Source organism: Acipenser ruthenus, chromosome 26, assembly GCF_902713425.1.
Source record: "Acipenser ruthenus chromosome 26, fAciRut3.2 maternal haplotype, whole genome shotgun sequence".
NCBI classification, from domain to species: Eukaryota; Metazoa; Chordata; class Actinopteri; order Acipenseriformes; family Acipenseridae; genus Acipenser; species Acipenser ruthenus.
Genome location: NC_081214.1, coordinates 18258402 through 18276499, shown reverse-complemented (window position 1 = coordinate 18276499; position 18098 = coordinate 18258402). Strand labels below are relative to the sequence as shown.

At 37.2% G+C, this 18098-nt stretch overlaps 1 protein-coding gene across 1 annotated transcript in view; it reads left to right on the top strand.

Moving 5' to 3' along the window:
* The first annotated feature begins 808 nt into the window (after nucleotides 1-808).
* LOC117430647 (TSC22 domain family protein 3-like) overlaps nucleotides 809-18098 on the top strand; it is a 45285-nt gene continuing 27995 nt past the window's right edge. Inside the window, exon 1 of the mRNA XM_059001076.1 lies at nucleotides 809-1771. Coding sequence (XP_058857059.1) covers nucleotides 1461-1771 — 311 coding nt within the window. The 5' untranslated portion in view covers nucleotides 809-1460. The remainder of the gene's footprint in view (nucleotides 1772-18098) is intronic.

Genomic DNA, 18098 nt, shown 5'->3' with positions numbered 1-18098 from the left:
AAATGATTAACACTTGCATTTAGAATTAGGATATTTTTTATCTGCTGGTGATCACTCTGAACACAGATCACATAGTTGTTGGCTCCAATACAGATGATCCAGCTCAATAACAATAATATCTACAGCTGCTAGCTGTTTCACACATTTTGGCCACAGTGCATTTATTTCTGCAATACAGTACATACAGTCCTATCCAAGAGTTGCACATTTAAAGTTATGCCAAACCATGAAAACACACATTTGAATTATATAATGGTTTCAGTCAATGTCTGGTATAGAAGTGCTGCAGATTGCCAAAATAGGTCTGCAGAGAAGAAACTGATTAGATTACAAAACATGTTGTGATGGGCATGCCCTGGACTTTTAACTGTGTGGGCGCAAAAATGTTATAAAGTACACTGTGATAAGATAACAGTTTTGCTCTATTGTGCTATAAATTATTCTCATGCAGTAAATAACTATACAAAATAGTATAAAAATGTGATTAAAACTGTTTTGCTATTTGATAATCCTGTGCAAATATCACTTTCAAACAAGAGTGTTAGAAAAACATTACACCAGGGTGAAGTAGGCAGGTGCTGTCAGTTGTGTTTAGTTAAAAAGGTGCCTTTCAGCAAAGAAAACTGCCAAGTGATTTGCGTAGCCTACAGATTGCAGAAAACATGACGTAAGCCCTCTGTTTGCCTAAGAGTTCCACTGTCGACCAATTGGAAGAGAGCAAAAAAAAGGCTCGATTCAGCATTCTGGGAGGGGTTTCCTCTCAATATCAGCTACATTACAGTGGTTAAAAAATAGACAATCTGGATAGGAAGCCCTAGCAAAACAACAAACAGCCTTGGACATACTCTTGGAACCTGAAGTGGTTTACTCAGTCCTGATCCTGAGGGGTTGCAGTGTATTTTATAAAGGGGAATTTCTCAGATGTTCTGCAAAGGCAAGTAAGCTGCTTTCTTCCTTTGAATGCTGATGGTAGAAGCAGAAGCAGTGACCGCGTCACCAGCTCTTGTGGCTGCATGCTTTTTTTTTCTACCCTTGTTGTGTTAAGAGGAGGTTGAAAGAAAAAAAAAAAGAGGGCCGGCTCTGTGAACTGAGCTGTGCCTTTTACCAATCACAGAGGCTTCCCCCTCCTCCCAGTGCTCTCTCTCTCTCCTTCTCTGTGAAAAAAAGTGCACTGCTGAAAAATTGATAAGCAGCTTCTGTGTTTTTCCTGTCCAACACATTCTCCTTAATTTGTTGGTGTGTGCACTAGAACAAAACACAGGGACATTTATTTCAAGGAGCTGCCTTTCAAGAGTGGAGATACAAGACAACCCTGAAGGGAAGGTTGAGAAGACAGAAGCTATTTGACAACCTCTTCAATCTTCATAGCTCTTGGTAAACACCTGAGCTGCCCTTTCCAGAGAAATCACAAATAGTTTTAAAGAAATCTGAATTTTAGGAAGCTTGGTAGGTAACTAATCATGTCAGATGAAGAGTGCCGCTCGCCCATTGGCCTTGACTGTTGCAGCTGTTGTCTGGACCTCGCCAATGGATGTGATGGCGTGGCTGGTGGCGGCAGCAACAACAACCTGGGCAGTCCGACGGTCACCCATTTCCGGCAGCTTCGGGATCAGCTGATGTTCGAGAACTTGAACACGGACAAGTGGAACAACATCATGCGGCAGGACTCTCTTGAGTCAGTAGTGAGGGACCCTTGCTTCCTTCTCAACGAAGGGATCTGCAACAGCAACATTGACCAGACCATGCTCTCCATCCTCTTCTACTTTCACAGGTAGGTGTTGACATCTAAGAAAGAAAAAAATAGCTGCTGTAGGTTTTAAGGCAGGTGCAGCTTCACACGACACTGATCTTCAAGTTGTCTTTCAATACTACACCAAATTGGCCTGATGTTCTTTGAATGAAGAATTAGATCCATCATATATCTGATGACTTGTAATCTCTCCGATCTCCCATGCTGTAGCTACTTAAAACATTTGAGCCTGTAGAAAGATTAGCGTTGTGTAAAAATCTTCCATTTTCTAGTCTTTTGTGAAAACCTTAAAAGGACAATTTGACAATAAATATCTTCCTGTTCGGTGATGGGTTGGGTTAGGCTGGAGGACATTCTAAAGAAAGGGATCTGTATTATTATTTCAAACCAGAGAGAACAAAGGTTAGGAAGAGGAGTATTCCATGAATGAAATAGGTTCTCCTTTTACAGGCACTGGTTTTTACAGGAATTTGACCATAATGAGGACCCAAAATCTGGTACACTTTGTATTATTTGAATACTGTTTGAATGACCTCTTTTATTACAATACAATACTGCTGCATTATTGGTGGTGACTTGTGATGGACTTGCAAAAGAAGCATTTAGCCTCAAAGTTTTTGGGAACTTCAGGAAGCTGCTGGGGGCCAATGTGAAATGGGCTAGGGTCCAGTTCTAAGTGGTACCAGTGCACACTGAACCTGCATACCATCATTGGCAGGCCTTGGACTGGATAGAAATGGAATTTAAGCACCTTAAATTGGCCTATTTTTTAAAGAAGCTTGCATTGATGCTGCTGTGAAGATCAGATGTCTCATGTCTAGTTTAAGGTCTACTGGTCAAGTAATCCAATTTTCATTAAATGTTTAACCTTTATTAAGTGAAACTCACAACAGATCTGGTGCTTCTGTCATTTACATTGAAAAGCGTATTTACAAGAGCTGTCCGTAACTCAGTATTAACAGTTGGTATCTTAGGTGGCCATATTTAAACATGTAAATAGATCAGTTTAGTTTTTTCAATGTTTAGCCATTCCTACATTACAGGTTTAAACAACAGTCAGATCCATCAGACACTATTAATGAAAATATTTTTTTTTTAATTAAATTATGTAAAAAGATTACAATCTTAATTAATTGGTACACTGGCCAGCATTACCAACAATGGTCATACCGAAGTTGTACAGATTACTTGAATGACAGACAATTTCAATATAATATGTGTTGGTTAGACTACTTTATAGATATAAATACTGCTGTAAGCACACTCTGAGCTGAATCTCTTTTTACAGATGGTTCTATAAAGCATGTCATTCTATATGCATAGCAGCAGCATAGTGTTCATTACAGGTCTGAGTGCTGAGGGAAATGTTCTGGCTTGTGAAGGGTTTATTTCAAGTTTCCACTGATGAAGTCTGCTCTTCTTTTTTTTTTTTTAATTGTATACTCGTTTAATTTGTTCCTTCCTCATTTACTGTAGAACCTGTTCATAACGTGCCCAGTGTTTTGTTTCAAGTGTCACAGAAAAGACAAATGTTAAAAGCTAAGGTTACAGGCTGCTTTGTATACCTGCGTGAGGCTGAGGGGGAGTGTCTGAAAATAATTACCTTGCATGGATTTTAATGGGTACATTCCTAACAGTGGGTTGTAAAATGCAAAACACCAGCTTTCCACCCAGCCTAGAAGGAAAAGGTTATATTATTGAAACATCATTAAACCTGTTAACCTTTAAATGTTACACAACACCCTTTAGTGTTAAGAAACACATTATGTTGCCTTTGCTATGTCCGTGTTTACCATATCTCAGCATTATATTTTTAAACATGCTGTCGACTCTGAACACATTATAGGTCATAAATCAACTGGGGAATCAACACGGTATACAGCAAAGGTAATGTGTTTCTTGTAAGCACTGCAGGGAGTTCTGTAACACACTGATGTGATAACTTTCAATGTACTGTTGGTTTCTGATCAGCAACATTAAACTGACTGAGTGAGTGATAGTAAACAATGCTGACTACACGCAAGTTCAATTTGCTTGCATACAGCAGTGTTTACCTCAGCCAGCCAGTGCAAAACCAGCTGATCAGAAAGAACAGTATATTGAACAACATTGAGGGGCAAAAGAGACCTCAGATGACTGACTGGAAGAAACTGTGACTGGCTAATCTGACGAGCTGAAAAAATAGAACTTCAACTTATCTAATGATTTTCAACTGACTTTTTCAACTTCGATGTGACAATGCAACAAAAATAAAAAGTGAAACACACGAATGAATTATGAATTATTAGAATTTGTATTTAAAAATGTGTCTGCATACTTACTAGCAAGGCGCAAATCATTGACCTAAGGTTTTGGCTAGCCCAGTCTTGCGCTGTGACATCTTATGCATTGCACACAAATGATTGTATTGCACACAAAAATGCTATTGTTGTATTTGTTTTTTTTAGGTCCAGACCAAAATAACTCGACCTGGACACAGTTACAGTATAAAAAAATCTGTAATTCCAAAGTGAAAACTTAAACAATGAGAAATGTACTGTCTGAAATGGTTGTCAAATATTTGAAAAACAATCTGGAAATTACAAGCAACATATTAACCAGTATTGTTTATTATCTATACATCTTCAGCCCCAAACTCTTGAAATATTAAAATGCATATAAATCAATATCATATGTACATAATTACCCACATAACATACTTAAATAAAAGTATGATCAGTATTTTTTCCCTATTCTGAAATATGACTCACGGTTGAGGCGTATGGCGATGGCTCCGAGGTATAAGGCAAAGCTTTGAAAAATGTGCAATTAGCAGGTTTCATAATGTTTCAATAAGATCCAGAGTCAGCTCAAAACAAATGCATTTATTATGTTATTTTGGGTACAAATATTCAATAAAATATCAATCTGATCCGTATGACTGAGTGCCATTTATACCAATCATTCTGTCTCATACACGAGGCACAGATGTTCATTCCATATGGGAATGGCAAATTGATTTTTCTGTGTTGCTTTGCACATCCTTCACATAGTTACTGTCAGCAATCAAGGGGGCTGTCAAGTGTAAAACATCAGCACTCAAGGCAGAGGTTGTTCCTGATGCAGATACAGTATGTGTACATCATACAGAAACAATGCCAAGTGCAACAAAGTTTTAATACATAACACAAAACATTTTTTGGATGAGGTTGTGGGGACCATTGAGGCTTATCCCTTACACTGTTAATACACTGATAGCCATGAATTATGAGAGTATATCTCATCAGCCATGTAGTTATGCTTTTCAATGTGTAATTGTAGATAATTTAGTTTGAATATAGCATTGTGATTATTCTCATTACAGTATAATTGCACAAAAAAGCATTAGCTTAGGTAATGGGAGTGTGCTTTTATGCAGGGTATGGTCTTGCATGTGAGATTATTTTACAAAGGCGTTTCAGACTGTCAAAACTGGCAAAGAGTAAATGTACAGCCCCCCCCATCTTGCATTCACACCTATCTTCAGGTGTGGGCTGCTTTGCTCAGGCTGTAGGGCTTGTATGTTTGTATCTCTGTTATCCCAGGTCAGATGACGCCAACAACAACATCATTGAGGTTATGTCTCTTGGAATAAAACTCTAATAAGATCAACTGATAACCTATCATGTTAGTAAGCATGTTTCAGGTGATGTAACAACACTAATAGCCTGGCTCTCAAATGTCAAGAATACACTTACAAAAGCTGCATATCACAGACTCTACTACATTTGTAACAGCTTCTAGACACTGTACAAGTGATATGCACACTGAAATTAAAATGTAAAATTCAAGCGTCACATGCACACTGGAAGAAAGATGTTTCCGTTGGGCATTAAAAAGCCATAGTGGACTTTGTTTTGGTATCTTGGAGTGAGGAGATTCAGTTTGAAGAAGCCAGCATTGGGGCCCCAGAAGGTATAAGCATCGCTGTGATTGGAACAAGCTCTGAATTCAGTGCATCAGTGTATTAATGATAGCCTCCTACTGAAATACGAAGAAAAAGGCCTATTAGGAAGATGCCAAGTTTCTCTTTGTTTCTAAGAACAGCTTCCACAGTCACTTGAATAGTTCTTTTTTGAAAGTCCATGAAGCAAAATACAAATAAAATTAATGGTGCGTACTCCTCAATATGTGTACTGAATTCACAAGCGAGGAGCAATGGTCCTTGCAATTCACATTGAAGGAGCATGACAAACCCACATTTAGTTTCTCTGGTTGAAAGAACCGTTTGTGCCTATAGCCTAAGAACTTGAATTCATGCCATCTCTTTTAGCTTGTTATAGCTTTTATGATGCAAGACTGTACCTAAACTGTTGTTTAAGAATTTCTACTGCAATAGATTTACAGTTTGTGTCCTTAGGTTGTCCCCTAGCAGTACTAAGGGGAAATGGTTGTACAAAGGCACATACCATTTTTATTACGCAATGGTATGATCCAATATAAATTGGCAATCCATGGCTACCAGTGCGATAACATAACAAGACCACTGTACAATATTTGCTTTAATTGTGTTTTAACCCTTTCACATTTCAAGTATTGGCTTTGCCCATAGTATTGGAATACATTAGCTTTAACTGTCTTCAATTAAAAGAGATATTTAAAAACACATTATAGAACGTACACAATAACATGCTTGGCTTTCAGAAGAGCTTATTTAGGTCATAGCATTCACAATAATGAACTGACAAAGCCAGCAAGTTTTGATTACACATCATGCAGTACAGGTTCTCATCCGAGATCTGCAAATAGTTTGTGGGATTTCATTAAACAAAACCTCTTTTATGGGGACGAAAAAAAGTGCAGCAATGCGTGCAATGAAATGTAGCCTCTGTGTCCTACAAAGAATGTTTTTTTGACAGTTATCAGTAAATCAAGACTGTGATCACAGGCGTGAGGTTGAGAGTTTTACTTCCAGTTTCTTACAGTAGATGGGTCTGCCAGGTTAAATGCTGGTATTTCCATAAGAGACTAGAATGGAATTTATAGTAAAGGAAGCTTGTTGAGCAACAGGTTTGTGCAACTCTACTTGAGGAACAACAGTAGGTGTTGGAGTTGTTTATTTTTAATGTGTTTTACTTATAATATGGTTAATTAGTAATATTTTAGTACAATAAGACCTCAAACTGAAGGGATTGTATATTTATTTGTTTGTTTGTTTTCTAGTTTTACAGCTACTTCCAAATATGTAATATTGGATGTATCACTGTTGCTTCTTAAATTATTATTTCAATAATGATAATATACTGTATAAATTTACATACATTATATATTTTCCAAATCAGTCTTAAGATGCTAGTTAAACATGACATGAAATGAAGTGATTCATGCAAAAACATTTGCTGTTTAAGGATGCCCGTCGTTCTTGATACCTTGATACATTTTTGCCCAAAAAAGCCCGGAAAAGAGGTCAAAACATTTATGTGGGTTACTTTTCTTAAAACAGCAAAATAAATAAATAAACACACTTGGCATGTACTTAAAGTCAGTGCCTTTTTTCTTAAATACAGAAGTTGTGTCTGAGATTGATACATACTGTATACTGCAGAGAGGGGGTTTAATACTTTGAAACATGAATTTCAATTCTGTGCCTTGCCTTTAAGCAACTTTAAGTAATTCAATATGGCTGAGCTGTCTTACTTTACTGGTTTTAAACCGTACAAACACTGTACAAACAGGCTTCACCAGTGTAGTAGTTTAGTAGCACAGGAGGTGGCACATTTCCTTCACCACAGCCTTAGAGACACAATAGCCTTTTGTGTAGGTATTAATAAGATACCTGACAGTCAGTGCCACTGAAAGAGACTCACAAAGGCCACTGCATCCTAAGCTGTCACATGAGAGAAGAACAACACATTTATAGGGATGACAGTCTTTTCCAACTGCCCAAGACACAAGAAAAGTCCTAATATAAATCTTTTCTTGTAAAACCAAATTCTGCTGAATGAATGCAACACAGTATTTGGATAGTATTCAAAACTAAAATAAACCTTTTAAAAATGAGTCGGTCAAAATATAAACGCATTACCACTCCTGTTCCATTGGCCCCATTGTAGCTACCCTTGTCCTACCACTGCCTTGCCAATAAGTCATGTTTTTCTTAGCATCAAGCAGGTACTAACTTCTGAAAATGTTAACATTTAGTAATACAATATAATGAAAAAGCTAAATTGTGGAAGGATATAGTAAACAAGTTATTTCACAGTAAACATAACTGAGGGGAACTGCAACTTCACTAGATGATTTGAGTTGTTTATTTTAATTTATTTTAAATGAAGCATACAAATACCAAATTATATTATAGGCTTGTGAAAGTCTGTGGAAGTAAGTGTGTCATCAATACCTTATTTGGTATAACACATATCAATAAAAGTTTATGTTTGTCATTCCACCATGTGCAGCAAACCTAGCTATACAATATTGAAGCTGATGAGTGAGGTAAAGGTTAAGCAAAGACTTCAGAGTTGAGCTGAGTTGTTATCACACTGAACGCAGGCAGGTCTTGCTCAAAGATAGCAAAACCATAAACTGGCCAAGGTGGAGCCTTTGCAGTAGGAACACACAGATATCTCCTTGTCAGTGCTAGTTACTGGTGTATAAAGATATCTACAAAAAGGATCAAGTCACAAACAAGGATTGGTCATATAAAGATCTATAGAAAAGAACAGCCTTTAAATATGTTACTGTTTTAAACATCCCATATTCCTTTATATTCTGGTCGTCTCAGTAACTGAAGAAGGCCCTTTGCAAGTTACATTACAATTGAATAAGCAGGTCTCAACATACATAATCCACTATATGCCCGTCAATTAGGGGTGACACATACAAGAAAAGGTTGGTGGTAAGGTTGTTTGGTGGTAAGGAGCTGGACAAGGAAAATGGCAACTTAATATATATGCTGTACACACACACACTTCTTTAAAATAAATGTATGTGCCACAGGATTGCTTTACAGTGTCAGGAGCCTTGGTATACAGAAAGCAATGTGAAAACTCTGAAGCTGTGTAAAGCTTCATCATAATGACTCATCATACATCTGCTTCTTTCATTGAGACTTCAGTTGTACTAACAAGAATTCAAGTTGTCAATCAATTTGAGGGACTACTTTTCTATCTTGAATCTTGATGAAGATCCTTTTTGTAAAAAAGCTATTTTTATAAATTAGACTAGACAAAATCAATGCGTTGCTCTTCAGGCCAACCTACTTAAACATTTAGTGAACGACACATTTTAATCCCCTCACTGTCAACGGAATGAGGGTGGAATTCACTTTCTGGTGGTGCACTCTGCTTTACAGATCAATGCGTACAACAGCACATCATATCGTTTTGTACTTGGTTCTGCCCTTTATTTCATTTTTCAGAATGTACTTCAATTTCAAGGAAGTCCTGGAAGACAGTAACAGCAGCACATAATCCCAGTCAGTCAGCTGATCATAAATGTGATTACTAAAACATCAATAATAAAATATAAATTACAATTGAGTTCTATTACAGTCATTTTACCTCTTACCTTTGTATTACGTTTGAATATTGCTCTGAGTAGGTCCAATGCTGGTTCTCAAAAAATGAGTTGCTTCTAGCTGTTTTGAAATTGCCAGCTGGGATCCAAGTTGCAGTCTCTTCTGGCTTCCCTATTCAGATAAATAGCAGGTCTCAACTGCTACCAGTAAATGCACCTAAAAGACTACCATGTATATGCAAATATGCACACATGCTTGTACTTGGGTACATGCTGTTTTTTAGGCAGATACTCATTTGGTTTCATATACATTAGCCCTTGTGCCTTTACTTAAACAACCCATGGATTTTACTGGCAGCCACGAGACAGTCTTGTACGCCATTTACCAGTCTTGTATGTCATTTAAAACTAAATGACTGTCCTTTCCATACTTTTAAAAATGGTATATTACTACAATACGTGGAGAAAACTACTCACTATTAATCCAGGACCAAGCTTGTGGTGTGAGAAATCAAGGCAAAGTCTATTCCAAAATGTAGAACTACATTCTTTTTGTTTCACTGTACAGACTGCATGAATATAACAGAAAATTAAAAAAAGCATTTTTATTTTGTTTTTGTCTTCTTGGAGATGAAAATCATACCATTTACAGTATATGTTAAATATAAACATAAAAACCAGTTTAAGTTCAGGTGATTGAAGTTTTAAACATTACACTGGTCTCAGTCAAAACATGACCTAGGTGCTCCCCCATTTTCTCTGACTCATGTAGTGTCTTTTGCATAGACTTTTGTAGAATGCAAGGAGATTTTGTGTCAGGCTATCAAATTAATTGGAATTGAAGCAGTTTCATAGATTGGAAGTTCTAAAGGTTGAAAGTAATAATCTACAGATGTCCCTCACATGCCACTTCATTACAATAACATTTGTGAAACAGGACAGAAACCATGTTTTAGCTTATCAAACCACGTTCCTCTGTTGTACAGTGAGTTTTAGTCACAATAAGCAAGATAGCAGATCTGATAGAGACTGATAGTTGGCAGGTGCTTCTGTATCCAAGACATAATACATTACTGATGTTTCACAAGGAACAGTCTCAAAAGTGGTGCCTCAACAGACTTTGCTTCTGATTTTCAGCACCAGTATCCCTGGTGAAATTGAAAGCGATAGTTATTACTGGTCCTGGCAGCTTACACCCTTCTGACAGTGCTACAGCAGGTGGATGTAGAAACACACTGGAAAACATGGAAGCTTGTTTCAGCTTTCAGCTCAAAATGCCATCATCTTCTCTTGCGTGTCAGGAAATGCGGTTTCTCAAAGCACAGGTTACCAGGGTAAGTTTATCAGCATCATCTTGCAGTCAAAACAGGCACCTTCAAATATGGCTTTGCTGCAAACACAGCACAACTATATGTCAGTGAGAGCCAAAAAGCATTACAGACGATGCTGTGTAAAAACGCTGACTAACTCCATATTACAGGTGAGAGGTGTCAATCTGGCTTCTCATCAGCAAAAGACTCCAAGCAATAGTTTCAGCCTTGCAGTAAATGTGAATGTTTGAGGTCAATATATTTGCATTGTCTGTATCCACAATATGTCAACAGCTCTGTTGTTACAGCACATGGAAGTTAACATTGGTGTAGTGTCAAATACAATTTCAAGGGGTTCTATTACACAACAAACTGCATTATAATGCTAGTTTACTAGCCTGAAGAAACCCTAGCAGAACCATTAGCACACCACATCATTACCAGAAAGATTAAATCAATAGATATTAATGCTTTATTGTATAGTGGCACGCTGTTCTAGATATGGTGTACTGGTTCATACCATACATCAAAAAAAATGTCACCACTGCAAAATCATACTATTGCTCTTACCCATTGTAGCTGCATTCCAAATAGCATACACTGATAACTTAAACTGTCAACATGCTTTCTGATTATCAGTACTGCACCTTGCACACTATTGCGAAATAATATGTCTACATGTTTAAATAGTTAGTTTGCTTTGTGGAGAGATTTATAACATATGTAGTTCAACAATTAAGTAATAAAAATTATTCTTTTCATCTGTTGATGAGGGCAGAGATGGTGGCGAATGATAAAAGCGAAGAGCACTTTTGTGGTTGAGAAATCTTACGGTTCAGGAAGAGCATGCAGCACAACTTTCAAGAGACTTGCACTTCAGATTGTGCTTCAGCGAAAGTAAATGGATACCAATATAAAACACAGTATAACAGTGGTATACTATAGTATACTACGGCTTTTTGCAAATACAGTACCATAGAATACTATATATTACGCTTTGCCCTGCTTAAGCAACCAAATGAGTAGGCTCCATGAAATGAATCTGTAATTCTGATAAACCCGATCAAACTTATAAAACAGGAATCAACAGATCTTGAAACTTATTGAGGTTAAAAAAAAAATGCAGTAGAGTGACTCCATTCTCGATTTTGCATTTCTTTACTGTATTATCATCATCATCTCTGTTTTAAATGCTATTTAAATTAGTTTATCCAATTGGAAAGAGTTCAGCCTGTAACATTCTATAGATGGTAAAGAAGAAGAAAACTGTCAGATAATTAAGGGTTGACAGAAAAACTCACAGAATACCAACCAAATACAACTTTCTGAAACCTGAAATGCATGTGGGTTATCTTGTAGCATGGTAATAAGAAGCAAAATCTAGTGAATCAATGGGATTAATAATACTAAAACTAAAAGACAGCCTAGCTCTGTTTGGTACTATGGACCATATTTTCAATGCATTTACTGGTCTTAATTAAATTCATATTATTGTTACCAAATGAGAAACAAACAACTTCAGGGTGCTTGGGAGGCTTTTAATATATTACCTAGTTGTTTGGTTCTAGCTTTGTCATATTAACAGGCGTTAGTCTCCACACAAAAAATAGTCTTTTTTTTTTCTTCTTTCTACGTATATAATTTATATTGTACTATGTCTCCCATGTTACTTAGAATCAAAGATGAGAAGCGTGACCTATTTCCCTGCTTAAATCAACATGGACTTGATGTTTCTCAGTAATAGGAAGGAGTGCCATTTACAAGAACTCCCCTGTGGTGTTATAGGAAAACTTCAAGCTAACCTGGAAGCTCTGTGGTGCGTGTATTTACAGCTGCTGTTGGCGAGTCTACAGGATTTATACCATGGGTGTTAAACTTGATAAATGATTACGAAGTGCCATAAAATGGTTTGGGTGGGTTTTAGTGAACGTTACGTTCACTGATACAGTGAACTCTTAGCTGGCAGACATTCCATTAAGATAATGCCCAGCTACCTCACTGCAGTTGGTTCTGGATTAATTCTCTGGTTTTAATTTGCAGTAATTCTTTTATTTTGTATAACTAACAATAGTTGTTGCTTTTCCCAAATGACAGCAGTACAAAGTATAATCATGGTGTATAAACATGGTGATAAAAGCATCCGTTCTGGATTTGTCTACTTCGTCTCTAGCATTCCTGTGGAGTCGTGTCTGTTCCGTGCAGAAGGAAGAGTAGGATGAAGGGGTTGCCAAGGGTTTACACTGGCTTGCAGTTGCTGGAACAGGTCCAGTTCAAACCTAGCAGAGAGGCCAAGAGATAAGAGCTAACAAGAGGCCCCCCTGTCAACATGTCAGTGCTTTCGGTTTCTGTGGAGTTGTGTACACCATTTGTAAGATGGTGAAAAATGATGAAGTAGTGTTGGTACTGATACCAATATTTCAATTAGCAACAGGATTCTTTTTGGAAACATTAAGCTTAATACATTGCCATGTTATGACTGGAACTACTCTTTCAAGTTGCCATATAGACACGTTTGATTTTAAGCCATATTTGTGGATAGCTCTGGGGAATTTAAGATTATGATGTTTAATTAGTCAGCACAAGAGAGGGGGTGATTAGCCAAGCTTGGTTGACCTTTCATATGATTTAGATGCTTAAAGTAAACAACACTTCTTTTTCCAAAATTGTAATAAAAAAAGTTGATTAAACATTGTTTTGGCAATCAAAGATCACACAAAACAGGACTGTGTCTCCTAAATTGCTAAACTGACCCACATATTGCTAAACTGACCCACATATTATTTTTTATTCCATTCTATTTTTGCATGATTATTAGTGAAAATTTATGGCAGGTTTTAGAGAGACAAGTACACTGCTTTCAGCAGCGGTCCCTGCCTCCAGTAATGGTGAAGAGATTTTCCAGATATTACATATAAATCTGTGTAGCACAATGTAAACAGACTAGCCTACTGTCTCACCTTCTGAAATGTGCAATTTGCTTAGCAGTACATTGGCAGCCTAGAAGTATTTTTTACAACAGAAAAATATTGTGAGAAAGAGTAGGCCATCTCACATTTTAATTCCATTTCACTTCCTGAGCAATAACAATGATTTAAGGTGTAAATGTTTACTGCTCCAAGCACCCTAGTAGGAGGGAACTAAATGCCTGAATTGTTTGTCTAATAGACATGCAGCTTTACCTCAACATTACCACACAGAAGGCTAAAATGTGGAGGGCCCGACTGCTCTGAGGTGACCAAATAATTTACATGTTGTACATACTTCAATGAGGGGAAAAAAACAGCCAACAGAATTATCCCTAATTAAACAAGCCCTTTCATTCTTTTACATTTATGGTAATGCAGCTAAAGTAGCTTGGATTATTTTGCCAAGAAACACTGGGCGCACAGGTCTGGAATGTAAAGCATGTCCCTTTGCCTCACACTGAACTGTAATTGATAGACAGCAGTAAAGCCCCAAGCCTTCCATTGAGGTTAATTATGTTGTTCTGTACCAACTGTAAACAAAGGCATTATTGTATAGGCGCTCAATGTTTAAGGTGTTCTAGATACGATGTTGTGGGAAACTGGAGAGAATACACGTACAGGGGAATCAATCTAAAAGTCTAAAAATGTTGCTGATTTCTTTCAAAGCTGTGTTTCAAAATAGTTTGTTTAGATCTAGTGTAACGAAGAGGAAGTGGAAGGTTGGCATATTTAAATTAGGCAATACCACAATGCACATCAAGTGTTTTAAAAGGTGTAGTGCCCCCACTTTTCTTTAAACACTTTTCTACCTTATAAACCCGTGTTAAAAAACACAGTTCTGCACAAGCAAGTGACTTCTGTAAAATGAATCAGTATTAAAAAATACAAATGGGAAAATAGGTAATACATTTTAGTTTGTGCTAAAATTCATTTATACAGTGCACCCCCTTTATAACGCTATAGTCGGGAGCCATAGTTACAAGAGCATGTGTTCCACCCTATAAGGTTGTCTTATAAACAGGGGATCACTGTGCTACAGCTTAAGTGTTTCATGGCATACTTGTGGTTGACGCTGCTTAAAATGTATGTCAGCATTTTTAGTATAATATAGGCCTGCTATGACGCTTAAACAAAGTCCATCAAGGGCACAACCACACACCCTTACAATGTCCAACTGTACAGAGTGCACATTTACTTGGAACATAAATATACAAACTATCTGATTTTACAAAGTTGTGACGTGCAATGCAAGCATTATCATTTGCATGGAATTGTTACAGAAACACTAGGTCACTTGTTAGTATTCATTACTTTTTAATTCTCAACTGTCTCTTAGGCATAAACAAAGTTATGCCTTGGCAATAACATGTTCTACAATTCTTTCCTGTCCAATTAGCAATGTGCTTGCTAGATTACAAGTCTACCTGACTAAACCAAAATATTTTAACAGAGAGGAATAGCTGGTTGAACCAAATGTGGGCATGTTCAGAGTAACACAAAGGTAAATATGATCGGTATGCAACATTATGGATTCAAACTTTGCTGTTCAGCTACTGTAACACTGGCATTTTAAAAGAATGTGGCCATGTAACTGTTCAACAAGCTGCAAATTAACAACCTAATATATTCACATATGTGAAACATGTTGCCAGTTTGAAACAAACCTGCCCACTGTAATCTGTGTGGTTCTTATTCACATTTTGTATATTTACATGAAATTATGTGACTTGCATGATAAAACTTTCAAGTTCTGGACCAGGTAATACAGCTTACTGTATGATATATATATATATATATATATATATATATATATATATATATATATATATATATATATATATAGGAGACATGCACTTGCTTTTCTAGATATTGTGTTGTGAATGCTGTGTGTTTAGAAGCCATTTCATTATGTGACACACAGCACTTTTAGCCCAAGCATTTATAATATTTTCCCTGGCTGTCAAAATCCTGTGCGATGGAAAGGAGATCACTTGACAATAGATACAGTGCTTATGTTCTTTCAGCGCATCAGATAAAAAAGGATGGCCATGAGTGCTGTTGGCCTAACAATGTAAAAACATGTCCTTGCATGCGACACCTTCCCATACCATTTGTATAGAGAAGTATTCTTGAGGTGCACAATAGAACTCACCAGATTGTACAAGAACCGGATGTGCTGTTCATGCTGACTGGCACTGTCAACAACATATAGCGGTGCTCATTGTGAATGGTAGGTGTGTAAGAGGGAACTTTTGTCCATTTACAGGGCTATATTCATTAGCATTTACTGACAGTTTTATTATTAAAGCCCCTTTGAACAAGAGAGTATATCCGGCCTGCAGACTTGCAGGATGTGTGGGCACTACTCAACAAAAGCTTTGCTTTTTTTGAAAAAATGTTCTCTAAACATGAACCCTATTTGGAAATAGCTGAGAAACTTCCTATGCTAATTCACCAGGCTTTCATGCTTTTAAGCACATGACATTAGTTTTTGTGGTTGATACTGTTGGCAATATTAGCTCGAGAAGGAGGTCCAGGAATAGAAAGAGGTTTTTCATGTCAGGACAGCGGTGCTTTAACTTACTTCTGGCTAAGCTCTTGGCATAGCGGAAATATTTCACTCGATGTGCTGGCATAAACCATGCAAATAAAATCTGTATCTGAAACAATTTGTGAGATATGAGATGCAAGTTGAAAGTCAATGAATGGAAATGAATCACAAATATTTAAAAGTTCACAATCCTAATTCATACAATTACTGCTTGTGGTACTGAAATAGTAGAATAACAATTAATAATATCCATCTATTATTCAGAATTCAATATTATTAAAGCATGTTTGAACCCCCCCCCCCCCTCCCCTCAAAAGGCAGGAATATAATGGTTACTAATGCAGCTAACTAAAGAATGCAGAGTTAAACCTAGGTTAATATTATTCCAGTTGATCCCATGATAAGAAGCTGAATGCTTTTGCTCTTATCAGCATTTTGCAGTGCAATATTTTTTACACCAACATTGGGTGCCGGGTTGCTCCCTGCATTTGAAATGAGATATGACACTTGTTACCTGTTTTCATCAGCTGGGAGTGTCAGCACAGCAAATTTTGATGGCAAGGTGGGTCCTCTTGAGTCCAGGTTTTATATGCAGTTTACTGTATATTATAATAACATTAGTTTTCTCTCCCAAATTCCTCAATTCACAGGGAATAATTTGCTTAAAAACTTTAAAAGACTAAACATTCCAGTAGGTTTCAAGTATTTCTTGCGTGACCATGTCCACCACAGCAATTGATAAAATATAAACCGAAAAATTATTGTAATAAACCCACAAGCGCTGCCTATGTAGTTGACCAATTTTAAATTTTAACCCATTTTAACAACCAAACAGTACTTCTGTTCTATGGCTAAATTAGCACCTCGGCATGATCCTCTCCTGACCTGGGGTTGGTCACTTCAGGTATCATTGTCTGTGCATATTCCTAGTGCTTTATTATGAATGCAGACACCCCTCTGGATCCTCACCACCCTGTTCTGTGGATAAACTGAAGTATCACTGAAGAATTACACCCACATATGAATCAAGCTCATAACACTTTCTTCCGTTGACACTCCTTAGAGACTCATACTTGTTGTTTTCATCTTGATATACCGATGTTTGTTGGCACCTGTTTTGATTAAAAATCTCTCTCTCTATATTTAGTCATGAAAAAAATGGCCCAAGTTGAGTCCTTAAATGGTCTGAGAACTGGGAGTACTGCCAAAATCACTATCAGAGGAAACTGAACAAACACAACAGCTGCAAATTGGAGAAGGTCCAACAGCATCTCTTTCACTGATCATTGCTTTTATTATAATTATTTATTTTCCCAATACCCACCCCAACCTCACAAATTAAATACAGTTGATATACTATACTATGACTGCAATACTGTAGGAAAAAACACAAAATGGTGATTTTGTAGTCACTGCCCACTGTTGCTTCTCCACTCAGAAACAGCCAAAAAGAGAGGGACTGTAGGGTTGTGATCCCCTGAAGAGTTGTCCACAGAACCCTTGTCTCTCTTTTTTCAGGCACGCCATTACCGGTACTATCAAACTATAAATCAGACTACATGGAATTCAATTATCCAACACATTTTTTCCATTGATTAATTACTTTAATGCAGGAAGGCAACATAAGCAAGTAAAAGTTTTGGAGAAGGCTAGGTAGCACATGCATTCTAATGTATTATGTTATTATGCTTTTGAGGTCACAAATTAAATTAGTCTGGTAGTCTTAACCTAGTCCCCAGTGGACATAAGTCCACATCCCAAAACCGCAATTGGCAGCTCACCAGAGATCCAGGACTCAATGACAGGGGATGCTGAATATCAGGATTTGGGAGAAACTAACAGTGTTTGCTGCCACTGTGCCTGACTCACCTGTCATGAACACAATATTAAAATAGAAACCATAAAACAACTAGTACCTATACACTGAGGATTTACTCATCTTACCTGAACTTTTCCCTCCTCATTGGGATTTCAAGGCAGACATCAAACACACCTTGGCGTGTACAAAACAGTGGCAGACTGCACAAAAAGAAAACAAATAAGCA